Source organism: Euleptes europaea, chromosome 12 (genome assembly GCF_029931775.1).
Source record: "Euleptes europaea isolate rEulEur1 chromosome 12, rEulEur1.hap1, whole genome shotgun sequence".
NCBI lineage: Eukaryota > Metazoa > Chordata > Lepidosauria > Squamata > Sphaerodactylidae > Euleptes > Euleptes europaea.
Window position 1 is genome coordinate 62,682,057 of NC_079323.1, and position 20,935 is coordinate 62,702,991.

Here is a 20,935-nt window from a genome sequence, read left to right on the forward strand (position 1 = left end):
TTTTGCATGGCTACTAAGTCAGCTGTTTTATAACAAGGAATACCTTATCAGTTTGTTCTCAAACAGAACACCATGTACTGTTGGAACACAAAACTGAGGGACAGGGTATAATGTCTGAGGAAGGAGTGATGTGGCTAGTTATATAAGACCAAGACTATTTATTTAGTATTGCTTTTTCCAGTACTAACTCAGCAAATGCATACAAAAACAATGTCTGGCTTAAGCCAAAAATAGAGACAAACAAGCAGGGGACCTGTAAGGACTTGCAAGGGACATCTTGTTTTCCCCTCCCCCACTATTTCCTCTTTCCCTTTCATGAAAGCCCCCAGTCTCTGCCCTTTTCCTGCTTCCTTCTATCCTTCTCACCCACCAGCCAACCCACTGTTATCTGTCTCTCTGTCAGCCTCTACCCGGGAAAACTCCATTTGAGTTGCATGTTGCAGGCCCTACATTGTATCCCTTCAACAACCCTGTGTGTTAGGCTAGTGGGGATTCCAACCTGGGTCTCCCAGATGCTAGCCTGAAACTTTAACCACTGTACCACACTGAGTTTTGTGAGGTCGCTGCTGTTGAACAGTGTTGAGCAGCCAGTCCTGGTCATGCAAGTCATGTGGTAACCAGTCACCCAGTGGTTGAGGTCATGCTTGGCCCCAATGAATCCTCCCTCAATGGCCAAAATAGCCCTAGAAAGGGATCTGCCCCTCCTTCATCTGCCTTTTACTGACAAACCAAGACATAGAGGCTGGCAATATTGTTGCTGTTGCCCGGCAACCCCCATAATGCCCACTCCAGAGGGCATTCATTTTTTAAAGCTGCTTCTATTTTTGCTGCTTTGCTGCTTCTTGCCCAGAGTCAGGTAGCTGGCTATGGCAGGATACAGGAGACATGGTCAGTGAATGTAGTCCAAGGTCAAAACAGATAATTCTAAATCCACAGTGTCAAAGCAGAAGAGGGCAATCCCAAAAGATGTGCTCAGGTCCAGTCTAGAAGAGACAGGATTGCAAAGAGTCCAAGAATAGCATGGCTACGAAAGCAGGCACACAAGCAGTGACAATGCATTGCTCCCACACAAAGTTCTTTTCGCTGGTGGCTTAAATCAGAAATTATCTTGCTGGGATAGATAAGCCAGCTGCACTTAATTAGGTTGTCTGGCATTCCAAGCCAGGTGTAATTCATCTGCCTCGGTGCTGCTGTCAGGGCTTGATCTATGCTGAGCCAGCAATCTTGTGCTTCTTCGTCTCTTCTGGCTTTTTCATTATAAATGCCTCCTTTTTTGTTCTAAAGGCTCCAGCAATCCTAAAGATGAGGCTGACAGTTGCTGGGTTTCGGGCATGGATTGAGTTCCTGAGCTGGACAGCTGAGGGCACAGTGCAACAACTTCTGTTTGCAACTGCTCCTCTGTTATAATTTCTGCCTGTGACTGCTTCTCTGTTATCACCCAGTGGCTGGGACTGACTTCCTCCACCTCCTCCTCATCTGAGGAGGTGTCAGCAGGCTGACCCATGAGAGCTGCAAGGAAACTGTGGTGTTCCTGCTCCTTCCCTCCTCCTTCTGTCAAAGGGACACGGGTTGGGAGCAAACTGGGAGGGGGTCAGAGCCCTTTACAGGGCTGTTTTTGACTCCCTGTCTGCTGCTCCCTGGGAAGGTTAAGCCAAAGCAAAAGTTCTGGTATTAACCTTATTGGTGATGTAGCTTTCAACTACAGATGGGAGGCAGGAAGTGATTCCCACTGTGGAATTTTTTAAAGAGTTAAATATGAAGCACCTGAGAAAAGAGAAGCAGGGATTTACTACAGCACAAGGCTGTAGTCTCTCATTACTAGTCTCCCTTTCTTTGTTCTTCAGAGCCCTGCCAGACCCTTCTTTTCCTCACATTCTCAATACTCTGTGTCAGAATGAATATTTATACTGGTGAGGAAAACCTCTGATGTGTGTGTGTTTATGTGCACATACTGACACCTCTTATAATGATACAATGAAGTGCTTAGTGAGTGGGAAAGCATCCTCCTGTGACATTAGAGAAGCCCATTATACCATACCAAGCTATAAAACTTCATTGTAAAGTCTGGCCATAGGAGAGCTGTGTCATAAATTTCTTCAGACCCTTGTGAAATTTTCCATGTGACAAGAGGCAGATGGAACTTCAGATTGTAAATGCCTTTACTGTTTTATCATCTAGTTATTACAAATGTGATATTGCCACACACAAAATTAACTAGCACTTAGAGGACATTATGTGAAATTAAATTATTTATGATCATTCTTCATTAAGCACAAATGAAATGAATGCACTTACTCCCATCATAGTTGAGTGTTGCAAATTTGGCCTGTTTCTCTGCACAGCCGGCACTATTACAGACCCTCATCTGTAGCTCATACCAAGTTGCCTCCTGAAGGTCATACACGATGTACGATTTAGTAAGAGATGTTCGTTGAGCTGTTGTCCATACAGTGGTCCCAAATGGCCTGTATTCCAGGGTAAAGGAGGTGATTGGACAACCACCATCATTCCAGCCAATAAGATTTAATCTTACGCGAGTGGTGTTAATACTGGCAAAAAGCTCTTGTTCTTTAGAAAACTGTGGTTCTATAAGAAAATATATATTTGAGTTTAGAGAATTAGAATAAATAGATGTCATTACATAGTGATGTCTAAACATCTCATGTGAGGGATCTAACTTTAACCCCAATTTGCAACGGATTTCTTGTAACTGTTCACTCATATATTATTTAAAATAATCTCTTTCTATATCTAGACTTTCCTTTTCTACCCTCTTTCCATATTTCTCCTCTTCCCTCTTTCCCATCCCATTTTCCTTTTTCTGGAGTGGGGATGATGGGAAAGAGGGTGGGAGTCCTAGAGATTTTGTATCACTACATGGCTGCAGCAGGCAATCCAACAGATGTTCTCCTTGGAGGAGGTTTTTTTTTGGGGGGGGGGATATGACTTCAGTATGAAATCCCAGAGTTGCATTCTAGCATCTTTGTGATAATGGAAAGGGCACAGGGGCACAGTGGTTAGACTATGCATTGCTTTCAGAATCATATACAGGCTGTAATACGAAAACTGTGCTCCAAGTTCTCTCTGATATTACTACTAAGATGCTTATGGCAACTTCAAATTAACAGTTTATTGTGGTGTAAACTCTTCTGTGTCAGAACCCATTTTATCAGCTCCATGGAATGTTACCCTCAGTTGGCAGAAATATATACAGATACAAACAGAAGTGTGGGGTAGTGTAGAGATTACAAAATGAAGCCAGGAAGCCCAGCGATCCAAATGATGCATGTTTGCTACATTACCATGCAGAAAACAAACTGAAAACAAGCTCCAGTCCAACGATTAAACAATCTAATCAGAGTGGAGTGGACCATCTCCAATAGGTGCGGAACTGAGCAGGCAAGGTGAATAGCTTACAAATAGCTTCAAAAGAGGAACAATTACATTTGCAATAAGTGTCGTCACACACAGTTGCACTGAAGCCTAGCAGTGTCAAAACTGTATATGAATTTCAACTGTGCAGTTCCTGTTAAAGTAGTCACATGAATAAAAATAGTTCACAAATATGTTTCCTATTTTCACTATTTCTTGGCTGCTTCACATTTTATATTTTGGAGGATGAGACTGTATTGCAAATCTGACTAGAGACAATGCAATACAGGAAGTGTATTTCTGAAAAGGTCTGCACTAGCAATGAACGACATTCCAGAGGGAGTGAAAAACTCCTGTTAGAAAGAAACCCACCCATAATGTTGCCCTAAACAATTATGTAAGGTAGGTCAAAATTATCACTCCCTATCTGCAAGTGGAAAACACAGTGGCATGGCTAGTCATTGCTAAAATGAGATTTGAACTGTAACCTTCAAATCTCATATCTTTTTATTATTACTACTATTATTTATTACAGTTTTTCTGAAAAACTTTACAAATACATCTCACCCATGATAACTCAATTGTATCAGTCTCCTCTATTCTCCCCTCTATCCCACTTATTCCCAAGACTTCTTCCACCTCCTTCCCCTGCTTTAATTCATTTTAATTTGTTCTGAAATATAAATATATGAATAGTGAACATGGGCTTATATTAGCAAACAAGGAAATAATCAAACATAGATGCACATTTGTACCTGAATCAACAATACCAGCACTAACTCCAGTGACCACAACAATAAAAGAAACAAAAGAAAGAACTATTGGAAAATGTATGTTTTGATGATGCGCCGAGAACAGTTTTATCTATGTGCCGAGAACAGTTTTATCTATCTGCAAAGAAGCCTGGGAAGTTCTTCCATATGCTATGAAACTTTGGAGAAGGCCATCTCACAGCTCAACTCTTCATCACTGAACTAAACCACGCAGAGCATGGCAATACACGTCTTAAAGACACAATATGGTGGCTTATCTACACCTGCAAGAGACTCCAATAGTCATTGGTGTTCAAATAACAACAAAAGAGTGATTTTTAAAGTACCTTTCCCAAGTGTTTTGGCTTCTATGATCTCACTGATGCGTCCCGGTCCCACTCCATTTTGAGCAGTCAGCGTGAACTTGTACCAGGTACCACATTTCAAAGTCTCCAAACGGTAGGAACGTTCACTGGGGCTAATGGGAAAACTGCCCCACTGTTCACTGTTGTCTTCTGAGTACTGTAGTATATAACCTACCAAAAAAGTGAAGACAACGTTAGACACTGACTACGTTCAGGAGATACATCAATCAAGAATTCTGAGAACATATGTAGGGTGGGTTTTTTTGCTCTCAAGTCACAGATGACTTTTGACGACCCCACAGGGTTTTCAAGGCAAGAGATGTTCAGAAATGGTATTCCTTGGTGGTCTCTCATTGCAAATACTGGCCAGGGCCAACCCTGCTTAGCTTCCAATATCTGATGAGATCAAGTTAGCCTGGGCTATCCAGCTCAGGGCATTACAGAATTAGCATAGCAAAAGGAAAATATCATTAAGAACTATATTTTTACTCAATTATTTTGAACAGACATGATGTAATGTTTTATTTCCCTATTAAATATGATTGGCATGTAGATTCAAGTAGGGAGGAGAGTAATGTATTTCGAATCAACAACACCATGCAAGTAAAAGAACTATCCTTTCAAATGGGCCACCAAAATATTTTACAGCATAATACCTCATTATGTATGTGATACTTCAGAGCAGCATTGGCCAACAACTGGACTATGGCAGGGTGATTATCACACTATTCATTTCAGATATATATTCTTCCTTTCCACTTTGAAAAAGCTATCAAAGTAGCTTACAAAAATTAAATAATTAAATAAAAAGCATATCACCAAGCATAAGAACACTCTAAAAATAAACAGAAAAATCATCAGGAGCACATCAAGTGAGAAGCACAGAGCACTAAAATATAACAAACCAGATGTTTAGGAGAATAAAAGGTGTGTGTGTGTGTAAAGTGCCATCAAGTTGCAGCCGACTTATGGCGACCCCTTTTTGGGGTTTTCAAGGCAAGAGACTAACAGAGGTGGTTTGCCAGTGCCTTCCTCTGCACAGCAACCCTGGTATTCCTTGGTGGTCTCCCATCCAAATCCTAACCAGGGCTGACCCTGCTTAGCTTCTGAGATCTGATGAGATCAGACTAGCCTGGGGCATCCAGGTCAGGGCATAAAAGGGCATAAAAGGTATCTAAATAAAAATAAGTTGCTTCAGAGAGTGTACAGTATTCCACAATGGGGCCATCACAAAAAAGGCCATGACCTCATTTGCCACCTGTCTAACCCAAGGCCATGGGGACCCCTGGAAACAGCTTTAAAACCACTTCAAAGAGCTGGAAGGTTTAATGTGGAAATTATCACTCTGTCTAATAATGGATGCTAGTATAACCATTTCAAGAGATAACATTTCTACCCTCCAGCTGCTGGTAGCAAGACACTTTCATCCTGATCCAACATTTCTCATGGGCATGTGTGACGGACAGGAGGCTGTCCTGCAACTGAAGGGACTGCCAAGCTGGAGCTTGCTGATCAAGGCCAGCTGGAGGCAGCCCAGCCCAGGCTTGGCAGGAGACTGAGGGAGGGAGGGGGAAGCCTATGGGGCAGCTGGCTGAAGCCCTACCAAGGGGAAAGGAAGGTGGGACAAGGGGAGGAAAAAGGAAATAAAAGGGATAAATAAAAAGGGGCGAATTGCCGGGGGTTTGCCCGCCATCACCGGGCACCTGGCAAGCCTAGATCCCAAATGGGCCAGTGAGGAGGACTGCTCCCAGACACGAGGCTGCAAAGTCTGGTAAAGCAGAGGGAGCAAAGGAATAAGGTGGTGCCTCCCAATATGAGGCCTTCGGGGACAGTGCAGTGTTGGGCATCACGGCAGGCACTCCCACAGACAAGGGAGAGATGGCGGGGCTTCACAGATTTGCATGAGTAAAAATTGTGCTTGTTTTCAGTGTCTTGAAATGTCTTCAGTATGTAAATAGAGCCCAACAGTTGTTTGTGAAATATGCTTGAGCCTACGTTACTGACAAGCCCACAATGAAACTTGCAAACATAGTATACCATCTCTGGTTCATATCGAGCAACATTGTCCAAATACAGACTATCAGCAAACCACGTAGATAACTGACCTCTGCTTTTTCTTAATGCTAACAACACTCAGCAGTGTTTCTCAACTCAAAATTTGTAAACCACTTCTTTGCAATGACTGTTACCTCGAATAGAGCTGCCACCGTTGTCTCCAGGTATCCAGGAAAGAGTGATTGAGGAAGATGTGGTTTTGGACACCGTGAGTCTAGGTTGGTCTGGTGGAACTGGATAAGTAGCAGTTAAGAACAGAAATGAGAATCAAATTATTTTGCATGACTTCAATTTTTTCTTAAAGCAATCATTAAAGAACTGTTTCAGGGCACACAAAAAGCAAATCATAGTCAAAATGTCTGTTAATTTGACATCTTTAGTTAATACTAGAAGATTTCTCTTTTCCTTAGCTATTTTAAATCTGTATAATTTTATCTGGCATTTATTGACCTCATTTTTGCTTTCCTATCATTTAAATCCCCGCAGGATCACCTTTCAAAGGACCGGGAAAATACATGCCAAGGTGAGTTTATGCACAACTATAACACACCTGTCACAAATCTCTGGTTATGCTCTGGCTATTTTGGTGAGACCTGAATGAATGGTTATAAATGCACCACTATTAAGGTTGCCAGCTCCGGACTGGGAAATACCTGGAGATTTGTGGGATGGAGCTTGGGGAGGGTGGGGTTTGGGGAGAGGAGGGATTAAAATGGGGTATAATGCCTTAGAGTACACCTTCCTAAGTGGCCATTTTTTCCAGATGAACTGATCTCTCTTGCCTGGAGATCAGTTGTAATAGCGAGAGATCTCCATCCACCACTTGGAGGTTGGCAACCCTAACCATTATGGCTGCAGTCTTAAGTCACAGAAAGCACATTAATCAGTGTTGCTGAAAACCCACAGCCAAATTCATAACCCATTATTAGACACTTTGTAAACTTGAGACTTTAGCTCTCCAGATGCTTATCAGCACAATTCTGAATTCTAATGGAAATTGATCAATCAGTTATGAAATCAAAATTGCACATGCATTTCTGACATAAAATGAAATCCTCAAACAACGTTCTATATATTGCCATTAATATAATTGCTGAAACCATCATATTATATGAATACATATTTACATTGAAGCACATGAAGGAAGGTTTTGATTACTTACCCTGTACCTGTAAATTCAAAATAATTTCATCTGATCCCCAGTTGTTAGTGGCCACACAGCTGTAATATCCCGAATCCTCGGCTTTCACAGTACGGATGACAAAGCTGCCATTGCTAAAGATGCTTCTTCGCCCATCAATCATCACTAGACTGGGTGTCCCGTTACTACCTCACAGGAAACAAATGCCATACATTAAAGAGGTTAAAATCAACATTACTCAAGACTGGGGTTATTTTTAAAAGCACAGGCAAAAATAGCATAAACCAGGACAAGTTATTCTAGCTTGAACAATGCTTTGAATATTTGCCAGTATTTGCTTTCTTAAAGAAATCAGTGGCTGTCCTCAGTGTGATTTGAAGAGGAGGCTTATTAATTTAGTGTTATTAATTTAGAAAATTTATATGTCACTTCTCCAAAGACCTCCAACGTACAATTTAACCATAAAAACAGCAGAAAATTGTTCAATAATGAACCACAAAACATGCCATTAAAAACTGGCCTGGGTACAGAACAACATAAAAAGCAACATTAAAAAAAGGATAGAACGGTCCTCAGGCTAGAAGAAGACCATAAAGGTCTTCACTGAGAAGCCAAGGGCAAAAGTAGGGTTGCCAGTCAGTGGCTGACTCCTGGTGCGAGACGGTGGGAGCAAGATGCCATTGAACAGTGGAGTAAACCTGGAAGTGACACCATACCATTGTTCTGACAGCAATGTTTGATGTATTTCCTGTCCCCCTGCTGCCCTACCAAGCAGCTGCTGGGATCAGTGGCTGCTGTTGGGAGGTCTCCCACTGTAGCAGGAGACCCGGCAGCTCTAGTAAAAAGCAACTCCTAAAAAGAGTAAGTTAGGTCCCAGGAAATTTTCAAAGGGGACGGCCTTACAAACAAAAGGTGCCCTCACTGAAAAGGCTCTGTCTGGTCACCACTGTCCTCATCCCTGCAGGTCAGGGACACAGAGAACAGGGCCCAAGAAGAGAATGTTAACTGGCAGGACGGCCCATTCCACAGCAGGTGGTCCTTCAAGTACCCTGGCCCCAAGACCTTTAGGGCTTTAAAAGTAGGAACCAGCACTTTGAATTCTGCCTGGAAACAGATGGGCAGATAGTGCAGATCTTTAAAAACATGGTTGATATGATCTCCATATCCAGCTCTGGACAATCTGCTACATTTCATATTCCTTTTAGGTTAAAGTACCATTCTAAGGGCCCAAATAGACATGGTAAAGATCATAGATTTGCATTTGCTAGTAAAAAGCAAATTACAAGCATGTGCAGTCATGATTCAGATAAGGGAAGGTAGGGGCAGTTTAATCCTTCAGCCCCTGCATGGTTTTACTAATCAAAACTGGGGCCACCTTGCAGTTATTAGCAGTTTAAAGCCAAGAAGATAGGATATTTTCAAAATGTCTTTTTTTTCTTTTAAAGTGCTAATAACAGTACCAGGAAGGCAGTTTCAATTAATAAAAACCTGATACTTTTTACAGCACCGTTGAAAACTTGCCATCAAGGGGGTGTAGAAAGTGCTATAAAATGGGGATGCCTATGAAAGTTAACTGAAAAACAAACAACATGCGGAACGAAAATAGATGACTGAGCATAACAGCTCAGATCAATTGATACTGCACCATGCAGTGCTGAAGTAGCTAGGGCTTAGCTCCAGTCTCTCTGGTTTCCATTGCCACATGGTGTCCCCTCGGATAAAGGGGCAAGTGAATCCTTGGCTCCACTTCACTGGAAGTATGTTACAGCTCCTTACATTTGGGCAGCTGAGATCACCTGGTCCGTATTGAAGATATACATATAGTTGCTGGTTACCTTTCTTTCATCCATTTGACTGTGGGAGCTGGGTCCCCAACTGCTTTGCAAGGGAGGATAATATCTTTCATCCAAGGGGTTGTTACTGTGCCGCTGAATGTCAGAATTCTGGCTGGAGCTGAGACAGGAAGCACAAAAGGGTTAACATGGAGACTGGTATGGTGCTACATTCTTTGGGGTAGAAACAGGAGGAATTAAATATTTAAAGCAAACGTTAAGATGCTTCTGGCTATGTTTATAAGAGACTAATTAATTCCAACCTACATTATCTGGCTGTTGGAACACAAATAATATAATTTTAATATCTGCAGAAAAGAAGGTTGGGAAAACGGCCTCCAGGCAGCTGAGAATAAAACAAACAGCCTTTAATCACCCATCCCTCTCTACTGTTCTAAAAGAAAGGGGCAGACATTGCACATATTCTGACGGTGCTAAGCAGCCTTCAAGTATGTTAGAATTCAGCCTGCACTGGTCATCTGCAACTAGTCTGGATTCTATCGCTGGCCTAGAATCACTTGTTGCCTGTGACGGATAAAGGGTTACTCTTCAGTAGAAGATAATTCCCAGTGGGTCGCCGTGTTAGTCTGTCTGCAGTAGTAGAAAAGGGCAAGAGTCCAGTAGCAACTTAAAGACTAACAAAAATATTTTCTGGCAGGGTAGGAGCTTTCGTGAGCCACAGCTCACTTCGTGTGGCTCACGAAAGCTCCTACCCTGCCAGAAAATATTTTTGTTAGTCTTTAAGGTGCTACTGGACTCTTGCCCTTTTCTACTACTTCAGTAGAAGCTGAGAGAGAAGGAGTGGGCGAAGCCAGAAGGCTCGCTCTCTGAGCGCTGCGGGAAAGAAGGGATTCAAAGATTGGTAACCTGCGTGTGAAGAAGCTGTGAACGAGGATCTGTGATCCTGAGGGTTCAGTTTGGCCTAAGCTAGTGAAACACACAACCTGTGGAGCGACAGGACTGAGATTGGGAGGAAAAGGGCCCTTTCTCAGGTCACAAAGAGGGGTTAGTCTCTGGGAAGGCGCTAGTCCAGTTACAGGGTAGTGTGAAGGGATTACTGCCACTGGAGTGGGGTAGTTCAGCCGGGAGAATGGGAAGAGAGATTTTGGTAAATCTCCATACTTCTGCGTTTCTCTAGGGCAGTGGTTCCCAACCTTTTTTTGACCAGGGACCACTAGGGCTTTTTTGTTCAGTGCAGGGACCCCAAGGTTCAAAATAAAAATTCTAGAATTTGAAAATAAACTTTAATCATAACTGTTAGTTAAACAATAAACTTAGAATAATATTTGAATATATATATTTTATAATAGAGAACTTTTAATTGAAAATATTAATTTATTATGGGTTTATAACTTTGTTTCGCGAACCTTAATTTAGTTCTCGCGGACCCCTGGGGGTCCATGGACCCCCGGTTGGGAACCAGTGCTCTAGGGAATAGAGATTGAAAGGTGTTAGGCCCATCTCTTCATCTTGACCTGACTTTGCTCCAGGCCTGTCCGACAAGGCCCCGGTCATGTGTCTTTTGGTTCTCATGCTTTGTACAGTTTATCTCTCTGCCTACTGGTGTGGTATGTGTGCCCGTCCTGTTTACCACAGCTCGCAGCTGCACGCTTGTTATGCCTTGTTATACTTTGTTATGACTTTCTGCCCTGAGAAAACGCTTATCATGGTTTCTACTGGACTGAGTGACAACATGCAATGTATTTTAACCTTGTATTCTAACCCTATTCTCCATTAGTCGCCTTCTTCTGCTAAGCTGGCAGTCAACTACTGACTTTGTCCAATCTTGACCCCTTATAAAGCCTAACCTGTTTCAGAGTCTTGCCTGAGCGAGTTTTGCTTGAAGGGACACTGAGGACAAAACTCTGAGCCTGACAAAAGGCGTCTTCCTTCCCTGGTAGCTAGGCAGCAGAGCCTGTGAACTATAGGAATTCTGGGGAACAGAACTAAGTTTGTGAACTAAGAACTGAAGGAATGTCACTTGTATAACATCTAAGCCAAATACAAACTAACTTTCTCAGAAGTGATTCTTGTAAATATATATATATGGTTCTTGTTGGTTATCCGGGCTGTGTGACCGTGGTCTTGGTATTTTCTTTCCTGACGTTTCGCCAGCAGCTGTGGCAGGCATCTTCAGAGGAGGAACACTGAAGGACAGTGTCGAAGTTCCTCCTCTGAAGATGCCTGCCACAGCTGCTGGCGAAACGTCAGGAAAGAAAATACCAAGACCACGGTCACACAGCCCGGATAACCTACAAGAACCAATGAACTCTGACCGTGAAAGCCTTCGACAATATATATATCTGGTTTTATGCTATCCCTCCAATACAGTTTTCCCTCAAAATCCATCTTTTGAATACTAGTAAATAAATTTCTGTTTTCTTTGTTAACTTTAAAAAGCCTCTGGTGTCATATTTCTATTCTGAGGTAAACAAAGGAAATAGGGACTGGAGAAGGAGAAAAATAATCTCCACATAACACATTCTGGCTAACAGCGAGTAAGCGATCCCTCTCTCTCTCTCCCTCATAACAAAAACTGATTACTGGGAGACAGTAACAAGTAGGAAGGAGGGGGTCATCATATTGCCACACTATTATCTTGGACAGCAGAGCTTACAGGGGAACGGTGCCCATGAGCTGAATCAGGACCCTCAGCTGCCAATCTCGTCACTTCCTCCCTCCTTTACAGCAGCACAGCAAGATTGGAAGACACAGAATGATGAGCACCATGTGTCCCAACTTCCCATGTGTCCCAACTTCCTTCTTTCCCATTTTTTCACTATTTTTCACTATTTGTAACTTACAACATAATAGTTACAACATAATTGTAACTATTACAACATAATAGAATAGCCATAACTTCCCTCAACACCCTAATCCTCCCCCCCACCCAATGCCAGACTCCCCCCCTGTGCTCCCAGCACAAATCCATAAACAGAAAGGAGGGGAAATGAGACAGAGGAGAAAGAAAAGGAGAGGGAGGGGGCAGAGCATGTCGTAGCATCTGGTGTTTATTCAAAGAGTTCCAGGAATTTCTTCCAAACTAGATCGTATTTCTTGGAGGCCTTTTCCTTTTTGGCTCCTAGGGTCTTCAGTGTCTTCCACCCAGCTTTCTATTTTTGAGGCCTCTTGAGATTTCTAGGGTCAAAAACATTGGCATGCAGCCTAGTATCCTGGGGGGTGGGGTTTAAAATGAAAATAGATGCAGACTGGCAAAATTACCATATGCAGTGTTAGATGGAGAAAGAAATGAAGAAAGAGTAGTGACAAGCATGAATGACTCAAGAAAAAATTCCTCTCTTGCTCCATGTTCTGGTTTGTCCCTTCATTCTTGCCTTCATTTGGGAGTGGTGGGGATGGGCAGGAAGGAAGACGAAATGTGCATGACAGAGAAGGACCCTTCCTCTTGCTTGCGCTCCTTTCCACCACTCCTTCTTACACAGGAAGAGCTCGCCAGATCAGACCAAGGATCCCCTCCAGCATCCTGTCTCCCTCAGTGGCCAGCATTGGGAGGCTTCAACCCTCTGCTCCCTGCCTCATTTAAAGGGGCCCACCCTAAAATGACACCCTCTTCTAGAAGCCTTAACATCCACAGAGCATGCAGCAAGTAAATGGAGCACATAATGTAATGAAAGCAATCCTGATGTGATTGTACATACAGTTGTATAAGGATTATTTTTTTGTGGAGCATTTTACCATTGCATAGAAGTGTACGTGAACATTGGTGAACCTTTACACAGAAACAACTTTTATTCAACTGTATCTACAGTCACATCAAGATTGCTTTGGGGCAATGCTTTATCAATGCACACAGGTAACAGGGAGAGAGAGAGAGAGAGAGAGCCAGAGTGGTGTAGTGGTTAAGAGTTGCAGACTCTTATCTAGAGAACTGGGTTCGATTGCCCACTCCTCCGCAGGAAGCCTGCTGGGTGACCTCGGGCCAGTCACAGTTCTCTCAGAACTCTCTCAGCCCATGCAGAGGCAGGCAATGGCAAACCCTATGGGGTCGCCATAAGTCATCTATGACTTGATGGCACTTTCAACCACCGCACAACAGTGAGAGAAGGGCAGCAGGAATGACCTGAGAACTGGATTTGAAGCATGTGCAGCTTGCCACAGAGCATCCAGGGAACCTAGTTTGGCAGCAGAATACTGGACTAGTTAGACTAGTCTGATCCAGCAGAGCTCTTCTTATGTTCTTATGCCATGGTGAGTGAAGGAAACCTAGGAGGTTAAGGGTAACACTATAAAAAAGAAATTAAACAAAATATAACTTTAATCCAGCAGCATCCAGAAAACATGGGCAAAATGCGCAGAAATGCGCAGGGAGAGCAAGGTGATCTCTGATGGTCAGAAAAGGCATGCATAATCAAAGCAAAGCCCCAAAGCAGTCGGGGGGGGGGGGGGTGTGATCGCAAGGGAAACATCCTTGCATAAAAGGCTAGTGCAATACTTGTCCAAAACTCATGTAGGCATGGCACCAAGAAAGCCCCCTATTACACATCTGCCATCAAAACTCTATATTCCCTTTTATGTTCTGCTTTTGTGCCAGAGTCATGCATCCCTTCTCCACCCATAACAAACCAGCATGAAAACTGCCTTCTTTATTAATTTCTGATTATCAAATAAAACCTCCCAAGTTCATATCCTGCTGCCTGCTTTGTTTCCTTGATTAGGTATGTATTTTATATACTTCGACAAAGGAAGAGGCAATGGGGGAAAATGTCAGTATTTCCTCTCCCTTTGATGGAAAGTTCCTCTCACACAAGACAGATTTTGTCAGCCTACAGTTCAGCTTCTCTAATAATATGTGATCATTAAATTAAAATGATGCAGAGTTGTGAACAGTCAGGAACATAGAACAGTGGGAGTATGGAACAGGTATTTGATGATAAAGATGCAATTTACTGGTGCATGGGCGGTGAAGCTAATTCCACTGAAAGAAAAGTCTGGCTGCTTTTTGATTCTGTTCTAACATCTTGACACTGTGACTTTCAAAGGTGGAGGGGTCAGAAATACAAGCTGATAGAGAGAGATCAGTACCTGCATCCAGCAGTTGACATTGGCCATTTGACAGTGAAACCCAAGCATCTTCTAAATTAGACTTTGGATCATTTAGGTAAGTTCTCCGCAACCAAACAGGTAACTATAGTCCTAAGCACAAGCTTTGGGAATTAGTCCTAGGTAAGAGTGGATGTGTCACCTTCTTGTTCAGTGTTACAAAAATCTCTTATTACATGGTTCTTTCAGCAAATATTACCAGGAAGATTAACGGAAGGTAGACATCGGATGGTATCAATCATGCATATCTAGAACATATATTTAGAGCCTTCCCATGACACAACTTAATTTCCTTTAATACATACCTAACATGTCATGGGAGTGTTCAGTGGTAGAACATGTGCTTTTCAGGCGCCAGATTCAGAAACTGAACTCTCCAATGAGAAGGGTCTGGGAAAGACTCCTTAGCTGCTGTCAGTTGGAGTAGATGAAATTGGGCCAGGCAGATCAATTCTGATCTAATTCTGTATAAGGCAACTTCATATACTATTAATAAGGAGCCATAGCTAAGTGGCAGAGAATGATCTTTGTGCCTAGAAGGTCCCAAGTTCAATTTCTAACATTTTCATTTAAAAGATCTCACTCTTTAAAGACCTTCCTTTACTCCAGCCCCTGGAAAGCTGGTACCCATCAGAATAGGCATAGCTAGATGGACCACTAGTCTGACTCTGCATAAGGAAGTTTCATGCATTTCATTCATATGTTCATACAATTCCCTATTCAGGATCTCTTTCCTTTTAATGGGAGCTGAATGGCCAAACCTCTGGGCAATATTTTAAAATTAATTGCTGATACCAAGCCGTGCCATGATAAATAGTGTGACAAATCACTGAACCTATTTGCCAGGGGATATTCTGTTTGAAATCATGCATATGGATGAGTAAGCTGCACTTCGCAATTGTGCAGGTTAAATAACTTCTATGCAGCATAAACTAAAAACTTTCAAATCATGCTCTTTCTTGTTTCTTTGTTTGTATGTTGGTTTTCGTGGATTTTATTTGGAGAGCTGAGCATGTGCCAGCTCTTACAAGTGTGGCAACAGTATAGATCTAGGATAGCTGGCATATTTGGAACTGTGACAAGAACAGTTAATTTACAGAGAGAGCATTCCTGAGTTATTCTGGTCTCATTGCTGATTATTCATGAAGAGTTGTGCTCACCATTAATTAAAAAAACCCCAACATATTGTAAGTGCACATGTTTAACCTCAGCTCTCCACTGTTTTATGAAACTGGATTCTAGTGGTGCAAAGAGTGATGATTCTCAGTACAAGAGAACCAATGTGTCATAGTGTTTCAGGCTGCTGAAGGACAAGATGCAAATGTAGCTGTTAGCAAATAAGTAAATCATTAATTTAAAAAAACACCCATAGAGATTAAAAAATTGCCAAAATTAAGACTGGAGAAGGCTGCAGACAAGACCTACAAAAATCAATGCTTCATTTTTAATGTAGCTCTTGTAAGATTCATGGTTCACAGGTGCTTCACTCTCCTAGCAGCAGCTTCAAAACAGTCAGCAAGACTGATCTTGCTGGAGTAATGCAAACTAGGGGTGGACTTATATTGTATGGTTATCTTGTGTTAATTGTTGTGTTTAACTTTGATCTTGTATTTAATTTTTAACTTTGATTTCCCAGATTTCTGTATAACTATAAGGACATTGTAATGGCCTATGGCTATACAAATAAACTTATTCATTTATATCAATATCCCAAAATAACCCCCCCCCCCAAAAAAAAAATCTTTTTGGTATTTTTTTTGGTATTTTTTTTTTACCGGTATGAAAAAAGGCAGCAATAAAGGGAGCCGATAAAGCTGCTTTGGCCCCACTGCCATTTCCCCCCTCCCTTCCCCCTTACTTAGCTGCCTCTAAAAGAAATCCACGCTGTCCCCTTCTCTGGACTCTGAAGAAGCAGAGCACTGTGGATTTCTTTCAGATCCATGCCGCTGGCCTTCTTCAGGTTCCGGAGAAGCGTGGCAGTGTGGGATTATTTCAGATCCCTGCCGCAAAGCCGGTAGCATGGATCTGAAAGAATCCACACTTCCCCACTTCTCCAGATCCTGAAGAAGTCTAGTGGCACAGATCTGGAAGAAATCCACACCACTCTGCTGAAGCAGGGCGGCGTGAATTTCGTTCAGATCCACCCCCTGGCCTTCTCTGGACCCTGAGGAAGGCTGAGGGGTGGAACTTACAAAAATCCATGCCACCCCACTTCTCTGAACTCCAGAGAAGTGGGGTGGTGTGGATTCAAAAGAAATCTATGCCACCCCACTTCTCCAGAAGCAGGGTGGCATGGATTTCTTTCAGATCTGCCCTGTCCCCCTTCTCCGGACCCTGGAGAAGGGGGGCCGCATGGATCTGAAAAATACCTATTAAAAGTATTTTTCAAGTTTGGGTTTATTAACCCAAAATTTTTCAAAATCGAGTTTTCCGGATTTTTAAAAACTTCATGGGTTTGAGAAACCCGAACCTGGAAAATACCGAAAAAAAATTGGTGCACACCCCTAATGCAAACCACAGGGGTATCATGAAGAAGACATATCACACCTAGGTTACACAAAGGTTGACATACTACATTCATCACATGGAGGGAATTTTAAATTTCTTCTCTTCTACCCCATGAGTGGGCTAGAAATACTTAGATGGTACAAGTAAGCTTACACTCAGATTTTGCAGTGCTCTGCACACTCAATTGCACTGTTTTCTCTTCTTCTCACTGTGGCTTAACATGAGGCTGTGCCCAACATCTTCCATTGGTGAAGAAAGAAAGAAATAATTTGAATCCCAAAAGGCATCCAAAGACAAACCAAATTAAAAGACAAACTCCAGAATTTTTTTTGACAAATTACAAATTTTAATACCTTTATTGGCATACCAAATTTTACTGACATGCTAATGATCGGATGTGATGTTTTAATAACCGGGGCCTGTACTTTGCTACAGAGTACTTTCTGAGTTTTAAGACACTTGTGGAATGATCCATTCCCTCCTGAGTGTGCACTGCTGCGCAAAATTGTATGTGCATAGGAAAGGATTTCCACAAGCTGTCTAGGCTCAATGTTCCCTATTCCCTTGCTGGCCCACAGCTGATCATTGTGTCAGCGTGCCGGACTCATTACAGGCACAGCCAGAAGGCACAGAAAGGCCTCTTACTTGTGTCAAGGCCAAAGGGCACTGAAGTGCATCCAGCACACTGGCAGTCAGTCTGGCTGAAGGCCAGAAGAAGAAAGGCTCAGCAGAAGGCCTCTTCAAAAAAAAACCCTTTTCTGTCCAAAAGCATGTGTGTGTGTTTGTGTATTGCAACGTGATACATTTGCAGCAAAACACTACAAGGGATCAAATTTCCAGTCATGACACACTTCAGTCAAATATGCTGATTAGAACTAAAAGCTAATAAGGAAGAACAAATTATAGGGTGAGAATCTATTTTACACCAGTTAGACAAACATGAAAACAAGCATTAGCATCAAACATAACTGGAATGTTTTATCTCAGTGGGTTTCTATTCCATCCGAATTGTATTTTAAAAGAAAATCATACAAAGCAGTCCTTGAAGAGCAAAATAAAATTGCTTCACTGGACTGCTAGGTGACTTCTGGGATCTATAAAAATAAAGAAAATTATCCTACGTAGTATATGATCATTTTAAACTGTGGTGCTCACGTTCCCTTCAATTAAAAAGCTTCACCATCTCCAGAGAATTGTTCTAGTAATTTTTTAAATTAAATCACACACACACACACAAATCAGTTCTGTTGATCAAAAAGAAAAGCAGTAAATGAAGCTTATCTAATGAAATTACATTATATTGCTAGCAAAGACAAGAGAGAAATGAGAAGCATGACAATTCTGAAGTACCATCATAAGTAACCAGCTTATTCTGTCTCAGGGGAAAGAAGAGGGTTCAACATTGCATCGGTCTGCATCAATAAATTGTGCCAACTAGTATTCAATGTATCTCTGCATCCATAAGGGCTAGAAATGAACTCCTTTGTTTAAAAAAATGAAGCTTGCTTGATTGACACTCTAAACCCAAGGATTTCTTTGCCATCCTTTGTGGCATCTTTAAGCTTGAGTCCCTTGCTTTGTAAGACCCGTCCGCACCACGTCATAGGGGTCTCCTCACCTTTGGCTAATGGTTCCACAGTGATAATTTCGCTGCTGTTGCCCCTTCCTGCGGCTGTCACGGCCACCACCCAGACACTGTACTGTCGATTTCGACTCAGGTTGGGGATTCTGTAGGAAAATGAGTCAGGAGACGCTTCAAACTCACTGATTACCTGTGACAGGAGAGACAAAACTATAGTAAGCAAAATGCATACATATAAAGAGAAGTAGAGGAGGTGGGAGTCTTTTTTACCTTTTACTTGGCCTCCTTAAGTGAATGACATCAACCACCTCAGGCAGATTGGATAAAAGGTGGTAATAGAACTTACAATTGCAGTCAGCTTATTTGAACAATTTAGTTCTTTGTTGTGGTATGCAAGTTGTTGAAAATTTATATGCACACTAATTCATTTATATAGAAGTGCAATCTCTGAAAGACTTTGATGACCATACTGCACCAGAGTATTGGTATTACATTGTACATTTCTTTGGCAATATTCAAAATTCACCACCGATGGGGCAATGGAGTATATTGTGGATTTTCATCACCTGGGATTGTCCGTTTGCTGGGGCCCAAAAACATGTGATGGCAGCTGATTCATGTAGTTAAACTTGTAGTTAAACATGTAGTTAATGTACTTTAATCTCCAGAAAGAAGAGGGTGTGGGTTGACTTCATGAGCACAAAGGATACATGCAGGAGCATTAAATTCCCCCTGATACTGACACTTGCATTATGTCCCTCAAGATTACTCTTCCCTGAGCCAGGTCCTATACCAGAAGTGAGTCCAGAATACAGAGAAGGCTGCAGAGAGTTTAGTGATGAGCAGTGCGCTGATCCTGCGACCTTCACTTGCACAGTATTTCTGGTCTTCAGTTTGGACCCTCTCCCCCTACTTTATACAGGACAAATTAGGGTCTGTTTCTTTAAACTATAATTGTAGTCCTAGATCCTTTATGATAAATATAGTGATGCCAGCCTCTAGGTGGGGCCTGGGGATCTCCCAGAATAATAGCTCATCTCCAGACTACAGAGATCAGTTCCCTTGGAGAAAATGGCATCTTTGGAGGGTTGGCTTTGTGGCATTGTACCCCGCTGAGGTCCCTGACCTCCCCAGGCTCCATCCTCAAATCTCCAGGAGTCCCCCAACCTGGATCAGGTGACCCTACCCCTCATCCCACATTGGTGGCCAGGGGCGGGGGCTTGGCAACCCTTGTTAAATAGTATGTCGTGTAAATACCAATATTTTTCAGTACCTCTATTTTATATTTTCACTTTATTCTATGTGGCAATCTATCTTGTTGCAAACTTTTCCTTTGTTTAAATCAGTCCCAGCCATCCTGATAAATCAAAGTTTACACTCCAGAGTATGAATATTAGCCATTCACTCTTATTAAAGTGTCTCAGGGTAGAGTCGTAGGACAAGATGATGTTACATTTAAACAACAATACGTGATTGGTTTATCGCCTCCCATCTCCACATAATTCTTGGACCATGGTCAGGGATGGGAATTGCTGACTTTTACCTCATCAAGGTAACGTGTTAAGTAATCATCATGCTCAAGTAACTCTGCTGTGAAACTAACAACATGTCATCTAACATGTGCTCTGGCAACTTATATTTTAGCTAGATATTCAAGGCTGACTATTATTCCCCCACTAGGCTAGTATCTACTATGGCCCTCACACTTTCTAGGCACCTTCCAATTCAGAATCAGACTGAGACACTTGATATTAAAACACAAGTACTTGTTGTGCTTTATAAAGCAAACTAAAGAAGTCTCTTTAAAAAATAACCTATGATAGTGGTGGGCACCAAGATAATCAAGAAGATTATGTATGCTAAAATTAATCACATCATTAATGGAAAAATTAAGTATGCAGAATGGGTGCAACGCTAACTGTATCTCCAAAATATCTTATCTTGTGGCATTGCTCAACAATGTCCAGCAAACCCAAGATGTCACACCAATTTACCACAGTGAAGCAGATTATACCCAGTTTCCTCAAACTCTTCTCCTTCTTGCTCCAGACAAAAGTAGGATGTGGTGGTGCAAAATTACAGATGGGCAAAGGTATTAAAAAACCAACAGAGGAATACCAAAGAAGGGACAAAAGAGAAGTATAAGAGAAGCCCCAAGCTGAACATTCAGAAAGAAGCAATCAGACATTAATTATAAAATTCATATTCTCTAATCCTGAAACAGCAATGTTTGTAATCAAACAACTAGCAGATGTTTAGTTTGACCT

At 42.0% G+C, this 20,935-nt stretch overlaps 1 protein-coding gene across 3 annotated transcripts in view; it reads right to left on the minus strand.

Moving 5' to 3' along the window:
• The window catches only part of DSCAM (DS cell adhesion molecule), a 439,612-nt gene that overhangs the window by 77,750 nt on the left and 340,927 nt on the right, over nt 1–20,935 (minus strand). For all 3 annotated transcript variants that reach the window (XM_056858130.1, XM_056858129.1, XM_056858131.1), the window contains 6 exons: nt 18,705–18,858; nt 9,521–9,638; nt 7,707–7,870; nt 6,679–6,777; nt 4,472–4,660; nt 2,296–2,586 (listed from right to left, as the gene is read on the minus strand). In XM_056858130.1, the coding sequence (XP_056714108.1) occupies nt 2,296–2,586; nt 4,472–4,660; nt 6,679–6,777; nt 7,707–7,870; nt 9,521–9,638; nt 18,705–18,858 (1,015 nt within the window). The remainder of the gene's footprint in view (nt 1–2,295; nt 2,587–4,471; nt 4,661–6,678; nt 6,778–7,706; nt 7,871–9,520; nt 9,639–18,704; nt 18,859–20,935) is intronic.